The sequence below is a fragment of the Triturus cristatus genome, chromosome 4_2 (genome assembly GCF_964204655.1).
Source record: "Triturus cristatus chromosome 4_2, aTriCri1.1, whole genome shotgun sequence".
NCBI lineage: Eukaryota > Metazoa > Chordata > Amphibia > Caudata > Salamandridae > Triturus > Triturus cristatus.
Genome location: NC_140586.1, coordinates 513,334,856 through 513,359,884, shown reverse-complemented (window position 1 = coordinate 513,359,884; position 25,029 = coordinate 513,334,856). Strand labels below are relative to the sequence as shown.

The 25,029-nt window shown below is 46.1% G+C and overlaps 1 protein-coding gene across 1 annotated transcript in view; it reads right to left on the bottom strand.

The window, feature by feature from the left end:
• Positions 1–25,029, bottom strand: part of LOC146834645 (calcium-activated chloride channel regulator 1-like) — a 537,414-nt gene that overhangs the window by 219,502 nt on the left and 292,883 nt on the right. The window contains exons 5-6 of the mRNA XM_085602116.1: positions 17,356–17,524; positions 12,350–12,577 (exon numbers count right to left, since the gene is read on the bottom strand). Coding sequence (XP_085458242.1) covers positions 12,350–12,577; positions 17,356–17,524 — 397 coding nt within the window. The remainder of the gene's footprint in view (positions 1–12,349; positions 12,578–17,355; positions 17,525–25,029) is intronic.

Genomic DNA, 25,029 nt, shown 5'->3' with positions numbered 1-25,029 from the left:
ATGTATGGGGCCCAGTGGCATCTATCCTACGGGCCATGGCAGGTTTAAAATGCACGGCAAAGGAATTTAAAATGAAGCAGCTTATGGTGGCTGTTGAGTGAAATTTCCTTAGTGGCTTTGCAGCATTTTGCCCATTGATTGTCTATATACACCCGCCTGTGTCTGCTTCCCAGGCTTGCTGGAGTTTGGAATCGTTCACAGGTTGCATTTTGGCGCTAGCCTTATACATTTTGGAAATGAGGCGTGCCCCATTAGGGTTCTCAATAACCAGTGTGAGTGGGGGGAAGGTGTTTGGTTCGATGGGGAATGTGGGGATCTCAGCCCGCAGCGCAGATCGCACGCTGGTCATAAGAAAACGTGTCATGAAGCTGCAGTCAGCGTACCTAGCGTCTTCGTCCAGTGCGAAGATGTGTCCCCGCGGGAAACAATCACCTATTTTTTGAATGTCTAATGTAGTCAATGTGCGCTGTACTAAGCCCTCCCCAGTCATTGGGAACCATCTGGCATTAGGTAGGGGCAGGGAGGAAGAGTATAGGGCCGAGGCGCCCGGGCGTTTCCTCAGTTTCCCCCATGCCCAGGAGGTGGTGGACACTGTCTAAATGTCGCGTCTATCTCGCAGGAAGCCCCCGGGTAGTACCATGGACAGCTTGTCAAGGAGAACGAGGTCAGCCTCTGGTCGCAGAAACGGAATGCACGCGTCTGGATGGAACCAAGCAAACGCATAACAGCATTGCGCTACCAAATAATATAATTGGAAATCTGGGACATTGTACCCTCCTTAGTCGTACCGTAAGGTCAGAATGGACCAGCGAATGCATGGCCACTTCCAGCCCCAGACTAAGCGGACCATATGTGTTTGCAAGGTATGAAAGACATTGTCCTTGAGGGGTATTGGGATATTGTTAAAAAGGTAAAAAAAATTGGGAAGGATCACCATCTTCAGTATTGCCACTCGGCCTGCTAGCGACAATGGTAACCTCAGCCATTTGTCGACTTGATCTTCTAGAGTTTGGACGGCCTGCCCATAATTTAAGCGGATGATGTGAGTGGTATCAAGATGAATGTGTCTACCAAGATATTTCACCGAATGGTTGCACCATTCGAGGGGAAATTCACAGTCCCATTGGACTGTGCTCGCGGTTAGTGGAAATATGATGGACTTGTGCCAGTTTATGCCCAGCCCCGAGAATCTACCAAAATGGATGATTTCCCGATTTCCCTGATGAGGGGCGTCAGGTTAAGGTGTGGCTCCCAGACATAGAGGATGGTGTCGTCTGCATATAGGGAAGCCAGGAGTGGACCCGTATTAAACTGCAGTCCTCGGTGCAAGTGGTGCTCCTGAAAATGCCTGATCAGTGGGTCTATAGCTAAGATGAACAAGAGCGGGGACAACTGGCAGCCCTGTCGAGTCCCTCGAGAGAGCCAAAATGGTCTGGAAAGGGTGCCATTCAAGCGGAGGCATGCTGAGGGGTTGCGATAGAGTAGGGCTACCGTGTCAATGAAGCCAAAAGGCAGACCCATGCGTTGCATCACTTCGAGGAGGAAGGGCCACTCCAATGAGTCGAACGCTTTCTCTGCGTTGAGTAATACAGCAGCCGCGGGTGTGTCAGGCTTTATTCTGTGTAACACTGCAAACAATGTACGGAGATTCAGGGATGTTGAGTGGTGTGGGACAAAGCTCGATTGTACCGGGGAGATAATGTATTCCATTAGCTGTGACAGCCTGTTTGCGAGTACTTTTGCCAAGATTTTATAATCCAGATTTAATAAGGACAGAGGCCGATATGAGCTTCCTTGCTGCCCGCCCACCTCGCCGCCCTCCGCCCTCCCTTCCCGCCACCGCCGCTTGTCCCCGCCCCTTTTTTCTCTTCTGTAACCCTCCCCGCTCCCGCCTCCCAGCTGCTCCGCCCACCCGCGCACTTCGCCTTAAATGGCGACCGTGCGAACGCGCAGCGGGCGCGCCGATTGTGCGCCGAAGGCGCGCCAAAGGTAAGCCCGTCTGCGCCCGTCCGCGACCGGATCGCGACCAGCGCCAGGACCCCTGGACCTCGAAGACCCCGACCGACCCGCAGGACGTACTCAGCCGCCACCCTCAGCGCACTCAACACCGGCCGACGCCCAGAGTGCCACCAAGCCACACCACGACGCACCCACGGACCCTTCAGCTGCCACGCCTGCAAGTTCTCCTGCATCCGGACCTGCCCCGCACCAACACCCGCCAAGTCAAACACCAGCAGCACCCACCTCAAGTGCATCCTGCTCAACACCCGCTCCGTCCACAGACACGCCATCGAACTCTGGAACCTCCTAGACGCCACAGCCCCTGACGTGGCCTTCCTCACGGAGACCTGGATGAACACCTCTTCAGCTCCCGACATCGCCATCGCTATCCCAGAGGGCTACAAGATCGTCCGGAGGGACCGAAACGCCAACCAGACGGGAGGAGGCATCGCCATCGTCCACAGGAACACCATCCGTCTCACGACCAGCACCGACAACACCCTGACCAGCGCCGAACACCTGCATTTCCAGATCCACACCAACCCGAACACCACCCTCAGGGGCACCCTGATCTACCGACCCCCTGGACCACGCACACAATTCAGCGAGGACATCGCCGACTTCGTCACCCCGCATGCCCTCCCCTCCGCTGACTACATCCTCCTGGGAGACCTCAACTTCCATCTAGAGAACAACAACGACCGCAACACCAGCACCCTGCTCGACAACCTCGCCAACCTGGGACTCAAGCAACTGGTGTCCACCCCCACCCACCTCGCCGGACACACACTCGACGCAGTCTTCTCTTCCAGCACAGACATCAACTTCAGCCACGCCACTGAGCTTCAATGGACGGACCACAGCTGCGTCCACTTCACCTTCAAGAGAACGACGACCCACCACCACCAGCAACAGGCCGCCCGCAGAAGCTGGAACAAGATCACAGCACACCAGCTCGCCACCTCCCTGAGCCAGCACCCTCCTGCCAGCTCAGCGAACCCCAGCCAGGCCGCCGACAACCTCACGAAATGGATCAGCAACTGCGCGGACGAACTCGCCCCACTGAGGACCCCGCCTAGCAGACCCGGCAGCAAGAAGGCCCCATGGTTCACCGATGAACTCAAGAGCTCCAAGAAGAACTGCCGAGCCCTCGAGAAAGTCTGGAGAAGGGAACCGACACCGGACAACTGGACCTCCTTCAAACTTGCCACCCGGAAACACCACCAGCTGATCCGCGCCGCCAAGAAAACAGCATTCAAGGACCGGTTGGACAACAACGCACACAACTGCAAGGAACTCTTCAACATCGTGAAAGAGCTCTCCAACCCCAGCGCAGGTAACAACGACATCACCCCATCGCAAGACCTCTGCAACTCCCTCGCTTCATACTTCCACAACAAGATCGCGGACATACACAACAGCTTCAACAACCAACCAACGCACACCATGACCGAACAACCACCCCCCACCACCACCCTCCACGCCTGGACCCCGATCAGCACCGAAGACACCATCCGCACGATGAACTCCATCCACTCCGGATCACCGACCGACCCCTGCCCTCACCACGTCTTCAACAAGGCCGACGCGGTCATCGCACCCCACCTGCGAGACATCATCAACACATCCTTCGACACCGCCACCTTCCCTGAGAGCTGGAAGCACGCCGAACTCAGCGGTCTACTCAAGAAACCCACAGCGGACCCCACCGAACTCAAGAACTACCGCCCCATCTCGCTCCTCCCGTTTCCAGCCAAAGTCATCGAGAAGACCGTCAACAAGCAGATGGCCGCCTTCCTCGAGACGAACGGATCCCTCGACCCCTCACAGTCCGGCTTCCGAGCCAACCACAGCACCGAGACCGCCCTCATCGCCGCCACCGATGACATCCGAGCCCTGATGGACAATGGAGAAACAGCGGCCCTCATCCTCCTAGACCTCTCCGCGGCATTCGACACGGTCTGCCACCGCACCCTAGTACGGCGCCTCAGCAACATCGGAATCCAGGACAAGGCGCTGGAATGGATCATCTCCTTCCTCGACGGAAGAACACAGAGAGTCCGCCTACCACCGTACAAGTCAGAGGCCTCCGAAGTCATCTGCGGCGTCCCCCAAGGATCATCTCTTAGCCCCACCCTCTTCAACGTCTACATGAGCCCCCTCGCGGCCATCGTACGCAAACACAACCTCAGCATAATCTCCTACGCCGACGACACCCAGCTGATCCTCTCCCTGACCAACGACCCCGCCGCCGCCAGAGCCAACCTGCACGAAGGGATGAAAGAGGTAGCCGAGTGGATGACGACCAGCCGCCTGAAACTGAACTCGGACAAGACGGAGGTCCTCATCCTGGGCTCCTCACCCTCCGCCTGGGACGACTCCTGGTGGCCTCCCGCCCTGGGCACCGCACCCAAACCGACAGACCATGCACGAAACCTGGGCTTCATCCTGGACTCCTCCCTCTCCATGACCAGGCAAGCCAACAACGTCTCCTCGGCGTGCTTCAACATCCTACGCATGCTACGGAAGATCTTCTGGTGGATCCCCACCGAGACCAGGAAGACCGTCACCCAGGCCCTCGTCACCAGCCGACTGGACTACGGCAACGCCCTCTACGCCGGTACCACCGCCAAGCTCCAGAAGAGACTCCAGCGGATCCAGAACGCCTCAGCCAGACTCATCCTCGACATCCCACGAACCAGCCACATCTCCGGACATCTGAGAGACCTTCACTGGCTCCCCGTCAACAAAAGAATCACCTTCCGCCTCCTCACCCACGCACACAAAGCCCTACACGACCAAGGCCCGAGCTACCTCAACAGCCGAGTCAACTTCTACGCTCCCAAACGCCACCTCCGATCAGCCAACCACGCCCTCGCCGCCGTCCCCCGCATCCGAAGAGCGACTACAGGAGGAAGGTCCTTCTCCTTCCTGGCCGCCAAGACCTGGAACTCCCTCCCTCCCGACCTGCGCCTGACCCAAGACCACCTCTCCTTCAGGAAGAAGCTGAAGACCTGGCTGTTCGAGCAGTAGCGGCACCCCCCCCCACCCCCCCCCCCCCAGCGCCTTGAGACCCTACGGGTATGTAGCGCGCTTTATAAGTGTCATTGATTGATTGATTGATTGATTGTTTATGATCTTTGCCTGGTTTCGGGAGAAGTATTATTACTGCTTCTCATAGTGTGGGAGGGAGAATTTGTTTTTCTAACACTTCTGCATAGACCTCGAGTAGTTGTGGGGCCAGGAGATCCTTAACTCCTTGTAAAAGTCTCCTGCGAAGCCATCCAGCCCTGGGGCAGCAGAGCCCCGAAGGGTGTCAATGGCCAGTGTGACGTCTGCAACTGATATTGGTACCGCTATAAAGTCTTGCATGTGTTTGTCCAAATACACCAGCGCGATTCCCTCGCGGTAATCTGCCTGGGCCGTGCTTTCAGGTTCAGCCCTGGAAGTGTAAAGTGTGGTGTAATAGTCTAGGAACTCGTCCCGGATGGCGGACGTAGTGGTAAGAGCAGCACTGTTAGCAGAGTGTAATTCAGTAATGTATGATTTGCTCTACGGTGGCCTCTTCCTGGCCGCTCCCCCGCTCAATACTGCCGGGCGGTGTGATATTTCCCCAGATATAATATCTCCCGGTCTGCAGTGTCCCTGTATTCAGATAAAAGGGCGAGTCTCGTCACCTGGTAATCTGGGTTCGGGTATCCAGTGCCTTGGAGTCTAATGCAGCAATGTCTCGTTCAATACGGGCCATCGTATTACGGAGATCCCTAAGCACTCCAGACTGTTTCGAGATGCACACCCCTCTAATGACTGCCTTGAAGCCCTCCCATAGTACCGCCATAGTGTCGACTGAGCCAGCATTAAGCTCAAAATAGTGCTCTATAGCTTCACGCACTTCCACCTTGAACAAGTCGTCCTGTAGGGCCCTACCTGGGAAACGACACTGTCTTTCATACCCTTCCGGTTGTGGGAGTTTTAACTGCAATGCTATCGGGGAGTGATCAGAATATGTGCTAGGGAGCGTTATATGGGAGTCAAACCAGTCTGTAACTATGGGAGAGAGCAGCCAGTAGTCAATCCTGGTCCAGGTATTGTGGTGACCAGAATGGTGGGTGTATTTGGTGGAAATGGGACTGTGGTGCCGCCAAATATCGACCAATGCATATTGGTCACAGAGGTCCCTCAAGGCCCGTCTCGCCTGTGGTTTAGTGTCAGAGGCATAAGAAGTGCTGTTCAACTTGGGGTCTATTAGTAAATTGAGGTCCCCGCCCAATAGCAACCTTTGAGGCGCGTGCTTTGCGATCCGGGCATTCAAGTTGTGGAAGAATTCAGGGGCATCTATATTTGGGGCATAAACGTTAACCAAGGAGACTCTGTGGCCATGTAGGGAACCCATGACTATGATATATCTACCCGCTGGATCGCGGAATAAGTCACTGAGGCTAAAGGGAACTCTCTTGTGGATCAAGATTTCGGTGCCTCTGGCGTAGTTGCTGTAATTTGCAAAGAACCTATGTGTTCCCCAGCTGGCGCCAAAGTGGGCCGCGTCCATGGGGGGGAGATGTGGCTCCTGCAAATATGCTATGTCGACCTTGTGTTGGAGAAGATAGTGAAGCACCTGCCGCCGCTTGCGGGTGTTGTTGAGGCCCCTGACATTCCATGTCATCAGGGTGAGGGCCGAGGGCCCCTGAATATTACGTAGCCATGTCATCTGGGTAAAGTGTGTAAACTCTCCTGTCAGAACTGTGGTGAGCCTTATCATATCTAGCAATGCTGAGCAAAAGTGTGAAAAACCCCAACTGAAATGTGCAATCCCTTCCCCACTCCTTCTCCCCCCACCCAGCCACCTTCCAACCCAAAGGAGGCCATCCCTCATTGAATACTCTAACCCGGGAGATATTGGGACCACCAGGTTAGCCAGTGCGGCCCAAGCAGTGTGCCCCAAGGTGAAAACAAACCAACTCAATGGATACACCAAGGGGGGTGGCAGCACGGGATCGAGCCAACCATTTGTCATAACCATGTAAAATGCAAACAACTTCCCCAATTAGATATGTTGATTGCGTGAGATCCGGCAAATGCGTCACCCAGTGCCAGGATTAGAAAAAAGCTCTGTGCTGGCATCAGAGCCACTGTGCGGCGGGGAAGTGCAAGCTCCCCCCGCCGTGTTCTGCATGTTTCGTAGCTTGTATGTTCTGCAGAAGTCCTGAGCTTCTGATGGAGTGTCGAATATGTAGGATCTGCCGCCAACATCCACTCTGAGCCTTGCCGGATATAACATGCCATATTTGAGCCCTAGGTTGCGTAGTGTGGCCTTCACCCCCTGGAACTTTTGGCGGGCCTCCTGGACCATCGGTGTAAAGTCCGGATAAAAGGACAACTTTGACCCCTGCCAGTCCACAACACCGCGTTCTCTCGCCAGCCTTAGTGTAGTGTCCCGGTCCCTAAAGTTCAGGAGATGTGATATGATGGGCCGAGGGGGGTTACCCGGATTAGGCCTAGGGCCCAGTGACCTGTGGGCTCTCTCTACCACGAAGCCAGGTGTGAAGGCCTCATCGCCAAATAGGTCTGTGAGCAATTTCTCTACAAAAATGTCCATCCGGCCGGTAGTTGTCATCTCCGGCACCCCCATGATGCAGACATTATTGCGGCGCCCGCGAGCTTCCAAGTCCTCATTTTTAATAGCTACATCTTTGAGCAGGCGTTCCGCTCTTTCCAGCCTTTTTAGGGACTGAATGGTCCCATCCTCGATGTCTGATATGCGAGCTTCCACCACATCTAATCGCTGATCATGTACCTGTATTTTGGCACCCAGGGTCACGATGGTCTTGTCCAGGGCGTCAAAGCGGGAGTCCAGGGCTTTAAATCCAGCCTTCATTACTTGCAGCAGGGAAGCAACAGACACATCTGAGGGTGCGGATAGTGCCGTGGTGTGCATGTTTTCAGCCATTTCAGATGTGTGCGATGATGCGTCCTCAGCCACTTTTTCAAATGGGAGGGTTCGCTGTCTGGGAACCTTACATCCCATACCTCAGCAGTGGCACCAATGGAGATACTGCGCAGGCTGGGGCAGGAGATAGCAGGCCCCAAAGTCTAGCAAGTACAACAAACAGGGTACCTCCGACACTTTAGGATCCCTATGTAGTAGGCCCACCCGAGCGTAGGGCTTGCCAGATGGAGGCTGAAAATGGCTGCGAGAGTCAACAAAATGGCGATTCCCGGGCGAGCAGAGGGCTGTGTATGGTCCTCAGGAGGAGCGGCGGTCGTCAGAGCAGGCTGCCGTTAGGTGCGTGGTATGTGGGCACCTGGTTGCATCTCAGTTCTGGATCACTTCTGCAGGCAGTGGAGGGGCGCATGGAGGTCATGGGCATCATTGCACGCCAGGCGGGCCCACGCCGTCCTGGCTGGGCCCAGCATTCACGTAGAGGATGTGCCGGTTTGCCTGCCAACCTCACGCCGCTGGTACCTTGCTGCATGCACCCCCCCCTGGCCGCAATAGTGCCCAGCCGTCGCCTGAGCCCCCAATTACTGCACCGTGCGGGCCCTGTCCCCCCGCACTTCTAGTGCTCGTTCGCTGGGGTCACGGGACCGGGCCGGCGGAAAGGCAATCGGTAGCGGGTGTATAGGCAGGCAGGGGGGCGGGTTTGACACCAGCGCAGTTTTGACTCACCAGGCCGCCGTCGGATCACTCCACGCACCACAGCTACACATCTGCAGGACCTTTCTGCCCTTCGGCTGGCAGAGCGCACCAGGCGCGGCGATGCAGGGCTTCCTCCAGCCTCTCACAGGATGCTGTAACTCCGGATTGAAAGCAGATCAGGGATTGGCAAGTGGATCTTCAGGTGCAGTGCCAGTTCCGCTGTCCGCTGCTTCGCCCTCAGTGTCAAATTGCTCGCATTATGTGGGGGAAATCGCCGATGGGCCTGGCCGATCTCCGGAGCTTCTCTACCAAGCGGCCATCTTAGTTGCCGGCTTGGCCACGCCCCCCGCGTCAGGGGATTTTTAAAGTCTTGTTTCACCATCATCTTGTAATGATTCAGAAAGCGGCAAGAAAGGTTCCAACTTTAATGGTTAATGGAAATACATATTTTATACATCAGGACTTTGCCAAGAAAACTGTTAAAGTTCATAGAGAATTCACTGAACTTCGACCACGACTAAGAAGCTGTGGATTTAAATATCGCCTTTTTGATCCATCTATTATGAGAATTTGGAAGGATGGTATCTCAAAATCTTTTCAATGCCCTGATGATCTTCGTGGCTTTTTAGATCAGCATGCTCTGTTCTCCATGGAAACGAGTGACACTTCTACTTAATTTGTACAATTGAATAATATTATTCTTAAACTATTTGTCGATATACTCTATGAGGGCATTGTTTAGGCAGGTCAATCGATTACATTGAACTGTCAACATATTCTTCATCATATCAAAGACAAAATCCATAAGTGCTCTGCTTTACACTTATCTTGGTGGGGGAAAACTGACTCTGTTGAAATGGTTATTGTTCCAAAAATATGTTATCTCTTATCTTTGATGCCCACCCAACTTCCTCTTAAGTTCTATAAATCTTTAGACAAGCTAATATCTAATTTTATTTGGAATAATAAAACGCCCTGTATATGCTATAAAAAATTTGAAGTTGCAAAATGTAATGGTGGTTTTGGTTTACCAATGCCGACTTTAACAACGCACCTTCATGGCTTCTCATCGACAAACGTTTGATATCACTGTTTCCTTTGCCTACATTCCTTACTATGGTGTCTTCTAATTCTTTAATACAAAGATCTGCAATACTAAAATCTACAAACTTGATATTACAGGATTTAGATTCTCTTGTTCAAACAAGTATTTCTCATACCTTAATTTTGTTCTTATGATATAGTCCTGTTATAAAACTTAATTAAAACATACAATTTTGACAATCTTGGATAAATGCTGGTATTTTTTACTTTAAGATATATATCATAATAACACTTTTTTATCTTTCGAAAAACTGCAGAAAAAATGTATCCTGCTCACATAAGATATTTCTAAATGCACATGTTTATGTCATTCCATCCTCGATTCATTTCTCAGCAGTTTTCCAATGGAAAACATATCTGATTTAGAAACACATATTCAAACAATAGCTAGTTCATCTCATGCTGTGTCAATGTGTTATTAAAAAATTGACTCATTTTGACAAGAATAACACTAATCTTATCTCTTCTTTTTGGAATAATGAACTCAATATATTTATTTCTCAAGATGGATGGAGGAAAATATGGATAAATCGTGTCTCTTGATGGTTATCTGTGTCTTTATACCAAACAAATTCATTCATACTATTTAATTGTTTATGGACTCCATTAAAAATGTTTAATACAAAACTGCTAAATTCTTCTAATTGTTGGCACTGTAATTTGATTCCAGGTTCATTAAAACATATGCTTTTCAAATGTAATTTTGTCTTTAAGTTTTGGACAGAGGTTTGGGATGTTATTATAAAAACATTTCATTTATCAGATAAACTTTCATATAATATATTGATTTGTAAATCGATATTGCTTTCAACAAAACTTTCAGATTCAAATAACACGCTCTTTGATTTCTTAGTGTCTGCTGCTCTAAAATCGATTAGAAAAACGGTTCATTATTATCAATTCATACATGGTAGTCATGGATAATGTTTCTTCAAAAAGGAGACGGTCTGACTATGTTGGGAGTTGTTCATAACACATCTACTTATCAATCATTTTGGAAACCAACTGATAGTTATATAGCATAACAATATTAAATGTTTTATATTATATAATAAGTTAAGTTTATTGGATTTTAGTAAGTGCCTCTGTTATGATATAATATAGTAATTGATTTCCCCCCTCTTTTCATTTTTAAATTTTAGTTTCTATTTTACTGCACTTCTCATTGTATAGGTACAATTATTATATAAATGTAATATTGTAAATTTCAATGTACCTCATCGGTGCTCTTTTTTGTTTGGTGTATTGCCTTATCATAAATTCAATAAAACATTTTTAACATAAAAAGTAACACCATGCGACTCAATTTGCTGCCTTGCGTTACTTTGTGTCAAGGGTGCATTGCATGGGTGGTGCATGGGATCTCCCATAAAACCAACCATATTTTTTTACTCTACTCCCTATCTACAAAGAATTGTAGACAAGGATTTGCACCAAATTAGTGCACCCCCTTGAGGCAGTCATAACGAGGAGTATTAATTTCTCCCAGTTTTTCCCACATTACATGTGTGTTGCGATCTACAACACACATACTACGTGGGAAAAGTCTTATAGCATAAGGACTCCTCCCTGTATAAAAACTAAGCATACCCTTAAAACAGACACCCCAACACTATGGTGCAAGGTTGTCTGTGTTGGTCCTTTGCAGTCAAAAGTGTGCCATGGCAGTGAGAGAGCAGAACAGAGCCACTTCTGAGTGGATACGTTGCTTTTCTGCTCTTTCCCGTTCACACAATGCAGCGCTGCAACATTAAGCAGCTTTGCATGCTTTTTTTTGTGAACCTGGGCCAAGCTGTTTGTTTCATTCTGCGCATTATGATTGCATGGGTACTCGCAAATTGCGCTTGCAATTTCGAGGGTGCAAGGGTGTCAAAAGGACACCCTGGTGCACCCCAGAAATTGTGATGTGCAATCATGTTGCGCCCACACATGCCCATGGGCATGTGTGAGTGTAAGATGCTACTTTGAAAAATGCACTTTAGCGCATTTTTCCAAGTTTTCACTATTTACCACCTGCCATCATTTTTCGGTAAATTGCGAACCCTAATAGCGAAATCGCTATTTTGAATGGCATCTTGCATTGCATTTAAGGAATAGCAATTTGCGATTCCTTAAATGCAATTTGCAATTTTTGCATTTGAGATGATGCATCCCAAATGCAAAAATTCCGGTTGCAAAAGGGCAGATTCTGAGAATCTGCCTATTTGCAACCGAGAAAGACAACTTTCTCTTCCCCAGAACTAGCTAAGGCTGAAACTGTGATATACTTAAACATAACAAAATGTGTAATTTCTGTAATGTGGAAAATGAATGTGGAGCTTAGCTGATGCCAAATACATCTTTTCCCAGCCTGCAAGTTACTAATATGGGCGGGACATATCTCCCCTCATTTACCATTTAGATTCTGGTTCCAAAATCAAAAATGCATGCGTGGCCCAGAATTAGCAGAGCCATTCCCATGTGCAGTACACCAGTTCCTGGCATTATACAGTGCATATTCTCCAATTACTTTGTGCAAGCGGAAAATGTGTTCAGTAATGTAGTGGATTTAACTGGGTGCTTGACATGTAATGAGGGTCTTAATGCACAATTATTTTGATCACTTACTACACCCATGCTTCTGGAACTATCGAGGACTAAGCAGACCACTCTGTCCCTGCTCTGCAGGAGTGAAAATGTTGGAGCAGGTGGAGGGGCGGTACCACTCATGGGTGGAGTGCTCTTGAAATCACTGGAGCTCATGATGACCTCCCACGTGCTCTTAGAGTCGCACATTCTGTTCTGCAGGTTTGGCGCTTCAGTGTTATGGGTACTGGAGTCACAGAATCCAACGATCTGGAAGACATTGAAAAGCATACAATATTTTACCATTAACGGCCCAACAAACTATGGTGCTTGGAGCATGTAAAATAGCATATAACAAACATAAATTGAAGGCCGTACCTCTCCTACTAAGCAATCATAGAATTGTAAGTATTGTTTATTAAATATTTGAGATATTCTGAAATGTTTAGCTTTAACAGGAGCCCGTCCGCCATAAGGTCTCCAGTTAAAGACAACTTTAGCCATGCTCATGGATGGCTATGTCTATTTCACTTACCTACTCCTGATTTGATGGCTTTCCTCTGTGTTCTTGTATTTGTCCCTTCCATGAGCATTCTGATTTCACAGTACTCTGAACCGATGATGTATCCTTCCCTCTCTTGATGTCAGGGCTTGCTTTGCTGTGCTTGAGGGATGGGGGGTATGTTCTGTTTCTCTCCGTGCTCCCCATCTACTTCTCTTCCCCCCACCTTTCCCCGCAACCAGCATCATCTTGCCCACCCAGCTACCGTTTTCATTTAACTTTGTTTTTCCATTGTTTGCCACCTGCCAGGCTTTGGTGGCTGCCCATCCTAAATAGTTTTTTTCTCTATTTCAAGATATCTTCCAGTGTGTCCTTATGCTCAAACAGAATTGAAAGATGGCCATTGTGGGTGCTTGTTTATTCATGCTATCTGTCTTTTAATGCATTTTAGTCTGCTTTAAAAGCTGTTTCAAGAGGGCTGCTGGAGATTTGCATGCATTCACAATGGCTAACTGAGCCGTAAAAGAACCGGCAAGGCCAATAGGTTCACTGCCAAGACCTATTGACTTTGCCAATGTCCAGATTGATGAGAAACTTTCCATGGAAACTCATGTTAATAAAACTGTAGCCACCTGCTGCGGACTAATGAGGAACTATAGAAAAATAGCTGCTCAACTTTTACAGCTAGCAAAGAAAATGGTAGTGCAGAGTACTGCACAGGATATAAATGATTGGTGCTCTCTACCACTCAATAAATCAAGATTTGACTCCGCATCAGGTATCCTAAAAGAACTTCACTGGCTACCGGTTATAGAAAGAAGCATCTTTAAAGCCATGTGCATAGTCCATAAAGCCATAAAAGGCTTAGAACCTAGACCTCTACAAAAGAAATAAATAACAACTACAAGCCTGGGAGGATGCTGATATTTTCATCAGCAGACCTGGTCTGTGTACCTAAGTGTAAGAATTCAAGGGTAGGTGGGAGAGCCTTCTAAGTCAAGGCAGCACATCTTTGGAACAGGCTGCCAATCTCCTTCAGAGTAAATGGAAATCCTCCGAGCTTTAGGAAGAACCTAACAACGTGGCTCTTTCTTAAAGAAACAAAATAGCCTATGAAGTCTTTTGTCTGGAAAGGATAAGCATGGTCACTCTTGTAGTCGACTGGTGGTTTCTGATAGCGCCAAGAAGCCTGTAAAGTGAACACTGTGCTTTACAATCTGCAAGAATGGATTGAAGGTCTCTTGCCAAAGAGTTTTATTGTGCTAGTTCCTCTTTTGCAGTTGGGCTCAGGGGTGTTCTCTATCCTCTTTCTCGTACCAAGCCTGGGGGTGCCTTCTGCCCCATCAACTGTCCGAAGGATGCAAATGTCTCCATTTGGATGCTGTCATTGCTGGGATGGTTCCAATGGTGGTGCTAGAGTCAATTCTGCAGTCCCCAGACCTGCAAGACTCTTTCATGGCACTTGGAGCAATTTCAATTCTAGGTCCTGCCCATTTGGTTGAAGTCAACCAAGATGTGGATACTCTGGAGGAGGATGTTGTTCTTTGAGCATGATTTGAGTAATTCCTTAACGGGGTGACTGGTTGATGAATGCATGTGCAATTTCTTGTGCTGCTTCAGCCTTTGGGTGGAACCTGATTCAGTCGAAATCCTGTCTGTGTTCTTGTCAGCACATGAAGTGTATTGGTGTCCTAATGAATGCCTCTTTGGTACATGTGTTTATCCTTGTTGACAGGGCTGTGAAGTTGTGGTCTTCCAAATGCAGGACCTCCTTAGTTAGGAGATCCCTTCAACATGTATGAGATCTGATCGGGACAAGACAAAGTGTGTTCATGAAACCTTGAGTTAGGCACTATTTGAAACTCCTCTTTGGACGTATTTTGGATTTCTGCTACCAGGGTTCATGTAATTAGTACCTGCTCCTTCTAATCCCTTCCCAGTCTCAAGAAATCTCTCCAGTGGTGGCTGGTGGAGCAAGACATCAGCAGGGCTTTTGAGCTACACCTGCTGCAATCTATGGCACTGATTACAGATGCCAGCAGCAGTGATTGGAGTGCCACATAGGACACAGCCTCTGCCGTAAGCATGTGGTTGTGCAGGGAGACTGATATTCCTTTGTATTAAAGGAAGTTGGTGGCTGTTTGGACAGCAGCACAGTACTTTTCAGTTTGACTACAGGAGAGATCTATTTTGGTCAGGAGGGATAACCAGATGAACAAGTGTTATATCAATAGACAATGGGCACAGAATTTAAGGTGTATTTCTGTTGGCTAAAACTTTGCTGTATTAGTCAGAGATTCATCTACATTCAAAACCAGTCACATGACTTTTAGGCAAGAAGAATGTCCAGGTCCTAAGCTATGTGTGCCCCATTGTGATGAAATGTTTCCTTCAGTTTAAGGTCCTTCATGAGATTGTTACTGCTTTGGACCTTCAATTGCTGGACCTATTTATATCCAGTCCTAAAAGTATGCTGCCTGCATTTCTCTTGAAGCTAAAAGGTGATGTGGGTGCTTCACAAGAAGACAGAGTGAGGGACCTCTGTATGTTTGGGAGATCACTTTTGACTTTGCACGTCTTGATTATTCCCCATTGCTCCTTTTGGTGATCCAGCTGGAATGGTCCCTTCCTCTCCCCCAGTCATTTCTTCAGTGGTTGGTTAAACAGTTCACTGACTGCCAGGCTGACCTCACATACGTGTAGAGTATCAGAGTCTATAGCATCCCCACAGAGTTCTGGTAGCTGCAGCCTACAATGCATGGCACAGAATGTGTAATATTTAGGGCCCCCAGCTGCTGTACTCACCCAGGAGTCCAGTACATAACAGGTCTGGTTCTTGGCACACATAACAATGGCTGCAGCGCACAGAGACCATACACTGCCGCACACAGAGAAAACAATTAGAGGGAACATTGCTATGTACATTTAATTGCTTCCTTTTTGCTGTCTTTAATTGTTTTAGGATGTTCAGCTTGAGTTAGTCCATCCCACAGAGCACAGCCCGTTGACTGTATTTTTCTTCAGTGCTAGCTTTCTGTAAACAGGCCTTTAAACTTTGTTCTTTTGTCACATTATTTGTAAAATATCAGGGTCTGTCTTCAAAGGAGGTTTGGTGTTTACTTTTCTTTCACCGGCTTCAAAGTGAGGGGCTTTATCTGAAAAAGGGGCTGGCTTTTTTCCCTTTGATTCTGTGTAGGGTTTTCTCATCTTTTTTATTTGCTCTCCCTGCCTTTGTTGTAACTTCTGGGTTTTGCTAGTGCTATGACACCTCTGGATACTGTGCGCTCTACAAATGTATTTCACTTACTTACTAAATGCTTTTTTTGTACACAACAAAACTGAAATGTCTATAAATAAACTGTGCAAATATTTCAGAATATAACAGAATTAAGAAAGCATAAGTGATGCACAATTTTTGCTATTATCAAGTGTGCTGGAAACAAATATTTGAATAGGATCAAAACAAATCAGTGCACTAGGTGATGCAATTTCCAAATATCGTTTTTGCGCACTAGAGTTTTATCAGTAAAACTGTATTTGTGTGCAAATGTAATTGTCATTTCAGTTAAAAAAAAACATGTTGTCTTAATGGCAATGTACTGCCACACCATGAAAACTTCACTTTGCACCACTCTCTTCTACCCTATTTACTTTAAATCATGCTGAACAGCAGCCACACTGGTAAACATGTTGGCAAAGTTGATAGCTCTTGCATAGGCGAGACCTATTGGCTTTGCCATTGCTTGTTCATACTGTGCTTGTGAAGGCGGGAAATATTGCATTAGCTGCTCCCTGATAGCGCAGTGGACCATGTTCTCTGGGAAAGCTCAATATAGTGCCTCTGTCTCAATAGGTAAGCAGATAAGCGATGATTGTGTGTGGAGGCGCACCAGGAATGTATTGGAGCCAGAGATCGATGGGCGCGCTCAATACCAGTTGAATTATCTCGGCCAAACGACTCCAGCAACATAGTTTCCACAAAAAGCTTAACTTTTGCGGCAAGAGGCAGTTACTGCCCTATGTTTCAGAGCTCTGCTGTCAGTAAGCCATGCATTGATCTACTGTCAGCAAACCATACATTGAGCTCTGCTGTCAGCAAATCATGCATTAACTCACAGATATTTTTAGTTGAGATATGCACTGAAGAACCCAAAAAGCACCTTTTTTTGCTTGTGCAAGAGAGAAAACGCCATTGTGATACAACCCCTTGCTCTTTCTCCATAAGTTTTTCTAGCATGGTCAGGAAGTTCAGCAGTCTTCACCCAGGCATCTAGGCTTTGGAACAGCATACCTGATAAGCCCTGACTCATGGATAAGCAAGCAGCTTGTTCTTGTAATAAGTGAGAAGGTGAAGTCTATTCTTCTCAAAGTGTCTGAATGCCCAAGAGCTGGAACGCCACATAAATATACATCACAATTACTAAAGTTCGTTCCACAAATTATGCATTTGACATTAAACCAAAAAGTAAGATTACATTTGATGAAGTTTAGCTCCCTTACAGAAAACGACGATTTAAATGAAAGCAGCTGGTTATGAAGTACTTACAGTGGGCAGAGCTTGCATGTACATGATTGATGCTCTTGTATTTTGGCTAGCATCTGGTATAAATGTACATCCCTCTGTATAAAGACCACTGGAAGTATCATACGTGCATGCTTTGGATGAGCAGGAATCGCCATGACATTCAACAACACCGCGAAAATCATTTGAACACCTAAAGAAGAAGCACAGTGTCAGGGAAAATGCGCAAATAAATACCACTATATTTATCCTAGCGGGTACAACAATTAAATCTGCTGTAGGGTTTCAAAATATATCCAAATAGCCCAAAAGAAACCATAAAACAGATTATCTAAACCAAAATGCCTTGTTTTAGCAAGCTGGTTATATGGTTATTGTTTTTATTGCAAGCATATACAATAAACATCAAAAGGGAAAAAGGAAAGAGGAAAAATGAAAGGGAAAACGTCGCTGCATAAATATGGCAACTATACCCTTATAATAAAAACGTGAATAAAAAAAAGATGAACCATCACAGAAAAGAACACAATTCCCCAGCCCTAAAATCTCTAAACTGGATTCCATGCGAGGCCAGAATTCACCCAAAAATTGCCTGCATGACGCACAGAGCCCTCCACTGCTAAACACACATCTATCTGGCTCAAAAACTGTAACTATCAGGGGGATGCAGAGCATCATGAAGGGCAAGTATCCTGAAAGCACAGCGTTTCTACAAAAAGAGATCGAGTAACAGAGCCTTCTGTGGCATTGCCGCAAAGATTTGGAACTCTCTTTCTCCGAAAATCCGTACAATCTTCTCCACCGCTTCCTTCTAAAAAGAAGTTTAAAAAAATCGAAATGCTCAAGTTCCCGCCTGAATAGGCCTTGACTACTAGACTACATTATGGCCCTCTATTCGGTCCTCTTGATTAACTTTGGACCAGATTAGATACCCGGGAATACCATTGTTTAGCATGCATTGTACATGGGGAACAACCTTTACAACGCAACTTTTACAACGCACTACCATTACAACGAAACTATTACAATGCAAAATCTGTTACAACGCATGCCATTACAACGCAAGTCTTTACATCGACTTGCACTAGATGGCGTGCTAACATTAAAAATAGAGTAGTTTACTATCCAAACACCTTCCCTACTGCAACGTGGACTGGAGTTAGAATAGTAAATTACCCTTTTTTAATTTTAGCACGCCATCTACTGCAAGTCGATGTAAAGACTTGCGTTGTAATGGCATGCGTTGTAACAGATTTTGCGTTGAAAAAAATGCGTTGTAACGGCATGCGTTGTAAAAGCATGCGTTGTAACGTCATACATCCATTGTACATACATATGTTTGAATGTTCCTCACCCATTGCTGTTTCCGCCCTAACCTTATGTGAAGAGTTCTGACACTTACAGGAGTCTTGCACGCGTCTTGTATAATTATGTAAGAAACAAATGTTTTTGCTTCTCAATACTATATCCCTCTTAGCCAAAATTGTGAAGCGCCCTGATACCCGTGAGGGTCATGTGTGTGCTATACAAAACTTTATAAATAAAAAAATAAAAATAAAAATAATCCTAATAGAATAATGTTGTTGTGCCCTAGCAAGCAGTTGCACTTAGAAGGGATATTGAAAGCCTTGTATGTGTTAATGCACATCACAGTAATATATGATTTTCATTGACACAAAGAAAAGCATCGAGTGACATGGAATTTCTGTTAACTATTTAAGCACCCATGGTTAACTAAAAAATAAAATGGATAAAGAAAAGGAAGAAACCTGTTTTGGCTGAGTACTGTTTTGGCCCTGAAGTGCACTTCTTCATAGGTGGATGTGTACATGTGATCATGGTATATGCTGTCACTCACAGAGCTAGAGAGCCAATCGCTGGCATGGGCTGGCCCAGTACCCCATGCAGTGTGCCATGGTGAAAAAAAGCAAAATGTGAATGACAGCTGAACCGACCATTGGGTTTGATGGTTAACCTAAAACCCCATTTTGTATGCATATATGTATGTCGTTTTTTTATTAATGATTTAAACATTTTATTGCATGATACTTTTGATACAGTTAAACCTGTCTCTAGGCCAGACCTATAAAGTCTATTTAGGTTTTTAATGTAATCCTTTCCTCAGTCCTCCCTACAGTTCTGACCAATGCATTTTACATTCTCTTGTCTTAGGGCCAGCCTCTTAAACTATTAGCTGAAATGGTGATTGGAGGAACACGATTCCACAATGAATTAACATATGGAGCAGACTTGAAACTGATGTTAATGTTTAATTATTTCGTTTGTTACCTTATCTTGATGTGAACTTCCTGAAAACCGTGCAGCTTTTTTTTAAAAGATCTGTTTAATGTATATTGTTTTTTTTTAATATTTTGTCATCTGGAAAATGTTTATAATAATTCGCAAGCACTGCAATGATTATATTTTTTTATTTTTTATTATATTTATAATACAAAGACTTAAAATTGCAAGATGTCGGCAAAGGAGTAGCAGATTATTCAAAATGACTTGATTACTCAGCCCCCAATTACGAGTCTGTTGAAATAGGCTGATGTATTTAAAACACCTGGTACTTACCCCAGGGTGGGTTATATACTATATGTAGTAAATACTTACTATTCTGAGTTTTTAAAAGAATATGAGTCGGGGGGGCGTGGCTTACGACCCACGGGAGATGGCGGACATCCCGTGAGCCCCGGACGGCGCGGCACTCACTTCATTGATTTAGTGCAGATAACACGTCCGGAATTAGTCCAGAAAGGCTGCCTCATCCTTCGGAAATGCCAGGCGTCAGGATGTGACAAGCGAATTTCGTCTTTTTCATGCTTTTCAGGTATTTTATTACCTCGACCATCGCCTTCGTTGCGCCCGCCATTTTGTGGCTCAATTGTGCTGAGGCATCTTCTCTCCATCTGGTTTGCCGGCGTTCATCTCCCACAGAATGCAGCTCCTTCGGTCTTCTGCGCCTGGCTTCATATTACACTGAATGACCTTTACTATTCTCAGGCTCTTTACCTACCCCATTGCCTCGACCGCCACCTCAATTGCGCCCGCCATTTTGTGGCTCCCTTGTGCTGATGCATCTTCTCTCCATCTGGTTTGACGGCGTTCATCTCCCACAGAATGCAGCACCTTAAGTCTTCTGCGCCTGGCTTCATGTTACACTGAATGACTTTTACTATTCTCAGGCTCTTTACCTACCCCATTGCCTCGATCGCCACCTCAGTGGCACCCGCCATTTTGTGGTTTCCTTGCGCTGAGGTGCTTATTCATAGTGTGCACTGCTGTGCATTGCTGACGTTCATTCTACACAAAGCGTCACACCCTGAGCCTTCAATGCCAGACACAGTGAAAATCTGAATGTCATTTGATAATTTCAGGTGTCTTCATTATTATATTGCCTTAACCGCCACCTCAGCTGCACTCGTCATTTTGTGGCTTTCTTGCGCTGAGGTGCTTAACCCCTGGCGCTAATCTCTCCAAATGTGGTGCTGCACCTTGTGACTTCAGACTTTTGGCGCATTGTGAGGTTTGGGCCTCCACTCATATTCTGCTTCAATTAATGTGCCATGTCAAAGTCACCTATTAAGTTACTCCTATATATTTGACTGACTCCTCCAGTGTGTTCATCATTTAGAATCCCTAATGCTGATAATTTTTATTCAACAACAGTACAAAACCCTGAGGTCTAACAATGTAATAAAAATACAAAAGGGTGTGGAAGGTGAAACACAAATAGTATCTAAGCCCAGTAGATATTTCTAAGGGCATATCCCTATGTAGGACGTAATCCCTCACTCACCAAAGGTGACATGGTTCATCATTTGGGATTCTCCTCCCAGAGGAAAGAACCTAGTTCCTCTGGGGGCTACAACTCCCTCTCTGAGAGGGAGGAGCTCAGGGATGTTTTGAAATATAGTAATGGATATGAGGAATCCACAAGTGATGAAAACGTTTTGTGAAAACTGTGAAGTTAAAACCAGTTCAAGAACGTCAAAAGACTTTATTACCAGCCATTCTCGACAAGGTGTAAAATAGTGTCCACCAACAGTCAGAAATCATGAACCGTGGTGATTAAATAACATTTATTGGTCAAGAGGTGTGGCTCACTGGTTAGAGGCGGCAGACCCGTCTGCAGAGGACGGCCCAGGACCAGGGTTCGATTCCCGACGCGGCAGTGTCGTCGACCAGGGTCAGCGGGCTCGATAATTCTCGCCTCGGTGCCTACTCCAGTCAGGGACCACACTTGGCAACTCTGGGCATTAGCTTGCCTCATCTTCACAACGGCCCCCCCAGACCGCCGGGGATGCTTGGTCGCACCTTAGAGATACCCATTAGGGACCATCTCTCAGGGTGAGCCAGGACGGGTTCCCCAGCGGTCGAAGCGCGGAGATACTCCTCCGGGAGTCGATTCTAGCGCTATATAAACCCACAATTAAATTAAATTAAATTAAATTAAATTAAACATGTTTCAGCTATATAGCCTATTCAGAGGCTAGGCTTTCATCAGGACCGTTCATGCTACTGCAGAAATACAACTGTGTGAAAACACACACAAAAAAGGATACAACGACACAAAAAGGCTCTTCATGTGTCCATAACTGGTGTGTTTCACCTTCACCTAAACACAAATGTAAATTGCTGGGTATTAACACAACAATGATAATAATGCACAAAACCAAAATCGCAAAAAGGAAAAGAAAAATAAAGTAAACTCACCCGTAAAGACTGGGTGAGTCACCAATTTCTACCTGGCAGCCGCTCAGGAACGGAACACCGCTCTGAAAAATACGGTGATAACCAACTCTTAGGAAAAACATATCATGCGTATTTCAAGGGGAATTATCACACCAATTCTGCTGTTCACCCTATACAAAGCATGTTTGAGACAAACTAAAACCAATAAGGGGAGACTGACATCTGTACCTTGATGATGAATATCAAAGTCATCTATAGCAAAAAACACATGGTCAAACGAAAAGATGTTCGAATTCAAGTCAAAATATGAGTCTGGACTAACAGTGTACTATATGTGAACAACATTATATTTAAAGTGACACATAAATATGTATGTGCATACACATCTCAAGGGTTGTTTATTTGGCAACAAAAGATTGAAAGCGAGCCAAAAACACAAACCAGAAGAATAAGCCTAATACTGCCTGCACATAATAACCTGCATAGGCGGTGTCTAAAGAGCGGTGGAACAAAGATCATTAAATAGCTTCACAGTCCATCACTAAGAAGAGAAAAGAGTACTAACACGGCCTGTAAAAGCGCTAAACAAGGGAAAGACCTGGAGGGGCTTACCTGTCCGTCGGTGCGCCGGCGTAGTAGTGAGCCTGAAGCCGGAGGTACCGCGGCCAGTCAGCCCCTCGCTTAAAAATCCAAACCCGGAAGGATCGAACCAATCAGAGTACACATTAGAAAGCGTATACGATGGCGAATGTGTACATCTTAGCACACGTGTGTAATGAAGGTAGCATTTCTATTGGTAACCAGACCGTGGACAAGGAATGGTTTAAAAGTCATGCGCAATCCGGAAGGACAGAATTAATTAAATCCGACTCACCCCAGACACTAACCCAGTGCGCATGCGCACACCTAGTATGAGATGCGCATGCGCAATAGTAAAACGCCGATAGAACAGCGAGACCAGAGACACTGCCTTCAAGAAATGTTAATGATGCGCGCGTGCGCATTGAGATTTTGTTCCAGGTACATAAGCAGTCAAGGATGACAGTTATGGATAAGAAAACCCCATAATGAAATTAATAATCCCATAACTTAAGAAAGGGCAGACACGCTCAAAGGGCAGCATGCACAAGAAAATTCCAAGTTAATAGACCACAGGGGTATGATTAACAGAGAAATAATAAACATACTCAGATATCAACCAAAGTCTAACAAAAACAACTGAATGAATCCACAGGGAGGTAAAGCACTTATAGTAACAACCAAGGGATATCATCATTTAAACCACTGATGTCTGAATGTAGTTTGTGTACCCACCATTGTTCACGCTTATTTCGCTGTTAATCATACCCCTGTGGTCTATTAACTTGGAATTTTCTTGTGCATGCTGCCCTTTGAGCGTGTCTGCCCTTCCTTAAATTATGGGATTATTAACTTCATTATGGGGTTTTCTTATCCATAACTGTCATCCTTGACTGCTTATGTACCTGGAACAAACTCTCAATGCGCACGCGCGCATCATTAACATTTCTTGAAGGCAGTGTCTCTGGTCTCGCTGTTCTATCGGCGTTTTACTATTGCGCATGCGCATCTCATACTAGGTGTGCGCATGCGCACTGGGTTAGTGTCTGTGGTGAGTCGGATTTAATTAATTCTGTCCTTCCGGATTGCGCATGACTTTTAACCATTCCTTGTCCGCGGTCTGGTTACCAATAGAAATGCTACCTACATTACACACGTGTACTAAGATGTACACATTCGTCATCGAATACGCTTTCTAATGTGTACTCTGATTGGTTCGATCCTTCCGGGTTTGGATTTTTAAGCGAGGGGCTGACTGGCCGCGGTACCTCCGGCTTCAGGCTCCCTACTACGCCGGTGCACCGACGGACAGGTAAGCCCCTCCAGGTCTTTCCCTTGTTTTGCGCTTTTACAGCCCGAGTTAGTACTCTTTTCTCTTCTTAGTGATGGACTGTGAAGCTATTTAATGATCTTTGTTCCACCGCTCTTTAGACACCGCCTATGCAGGTTATTATGTGCAGACAGTATTAGGCTTATTCTTCTTTTTTGTGTTTTTGGATCGCTTTCAATCTTTCATTGCCAAATAAACAACCCTTGAGATGTGTATGCACATACATATTTATGTGTCACTTTAAATATAGTGTTGTTCACATATAGTACACTGTTAGTCCAGACTCATATTTTGACTTCAATTCGAACATCTTTTGGTTTGACCATGTGGTTTTTGCTATAGATGACTTTATTATTCATCATCAAGGTGTTCCTTTCCTGAGCGGCTGCCAGGTAGAGGTTGATGACTCACCCAGTCTTTACAGGTGAGTTTACTTTATGTTTATTTTCCTTTTTGCGATTTTAGTTTTGTGCATTATTATCATTGTTGTGTTAATACCCAGCAATTTACATTTGTGTTTAGGTGAAGGTGAAACACACCAGTTATGGACACATGAAGATCCTTTTTGTATCGTTATATCCTTTTTTGTGTGTGTTTTCACACAGTTGTATTTCTGCAGTAGCATGATCGGTCCTGATGAAAGCCTAGCCTCTGAATAGGCTATATGGCTGAAACATGTTGACCAATAAATGTTATTTAATCACCACGGTTCATGATTTCTGACTGTTGATGGACACTATTTTACTCCTGGTTGAGAATGGCTGGTAATAAAGTCTTTTGACGTTCTTGATCTAGTTTTAACTTCACAGTTTTCACAAAACTTTTTTCTTACTAGCACTGCACCCCTCACTCACACTAGTAGCTCATCACTTATGGATTCCTAATATCCATTACTATATTTCAAAACATCCCTGAGCTCCTCCCTCTCAGACAGGGAGTTGTAGCCCCCAGAGGAACTAGGTTCTTTCCTCTGTGAGGAGAATCCCAAATGATGAAGCATGTCACCTTTGGTGAGTGAGGGATTACGTCCTACATAGGGATATGCCCTTAGAAGTATCTACTGGGCTTAGATACTATTTGTGTTTCACCTT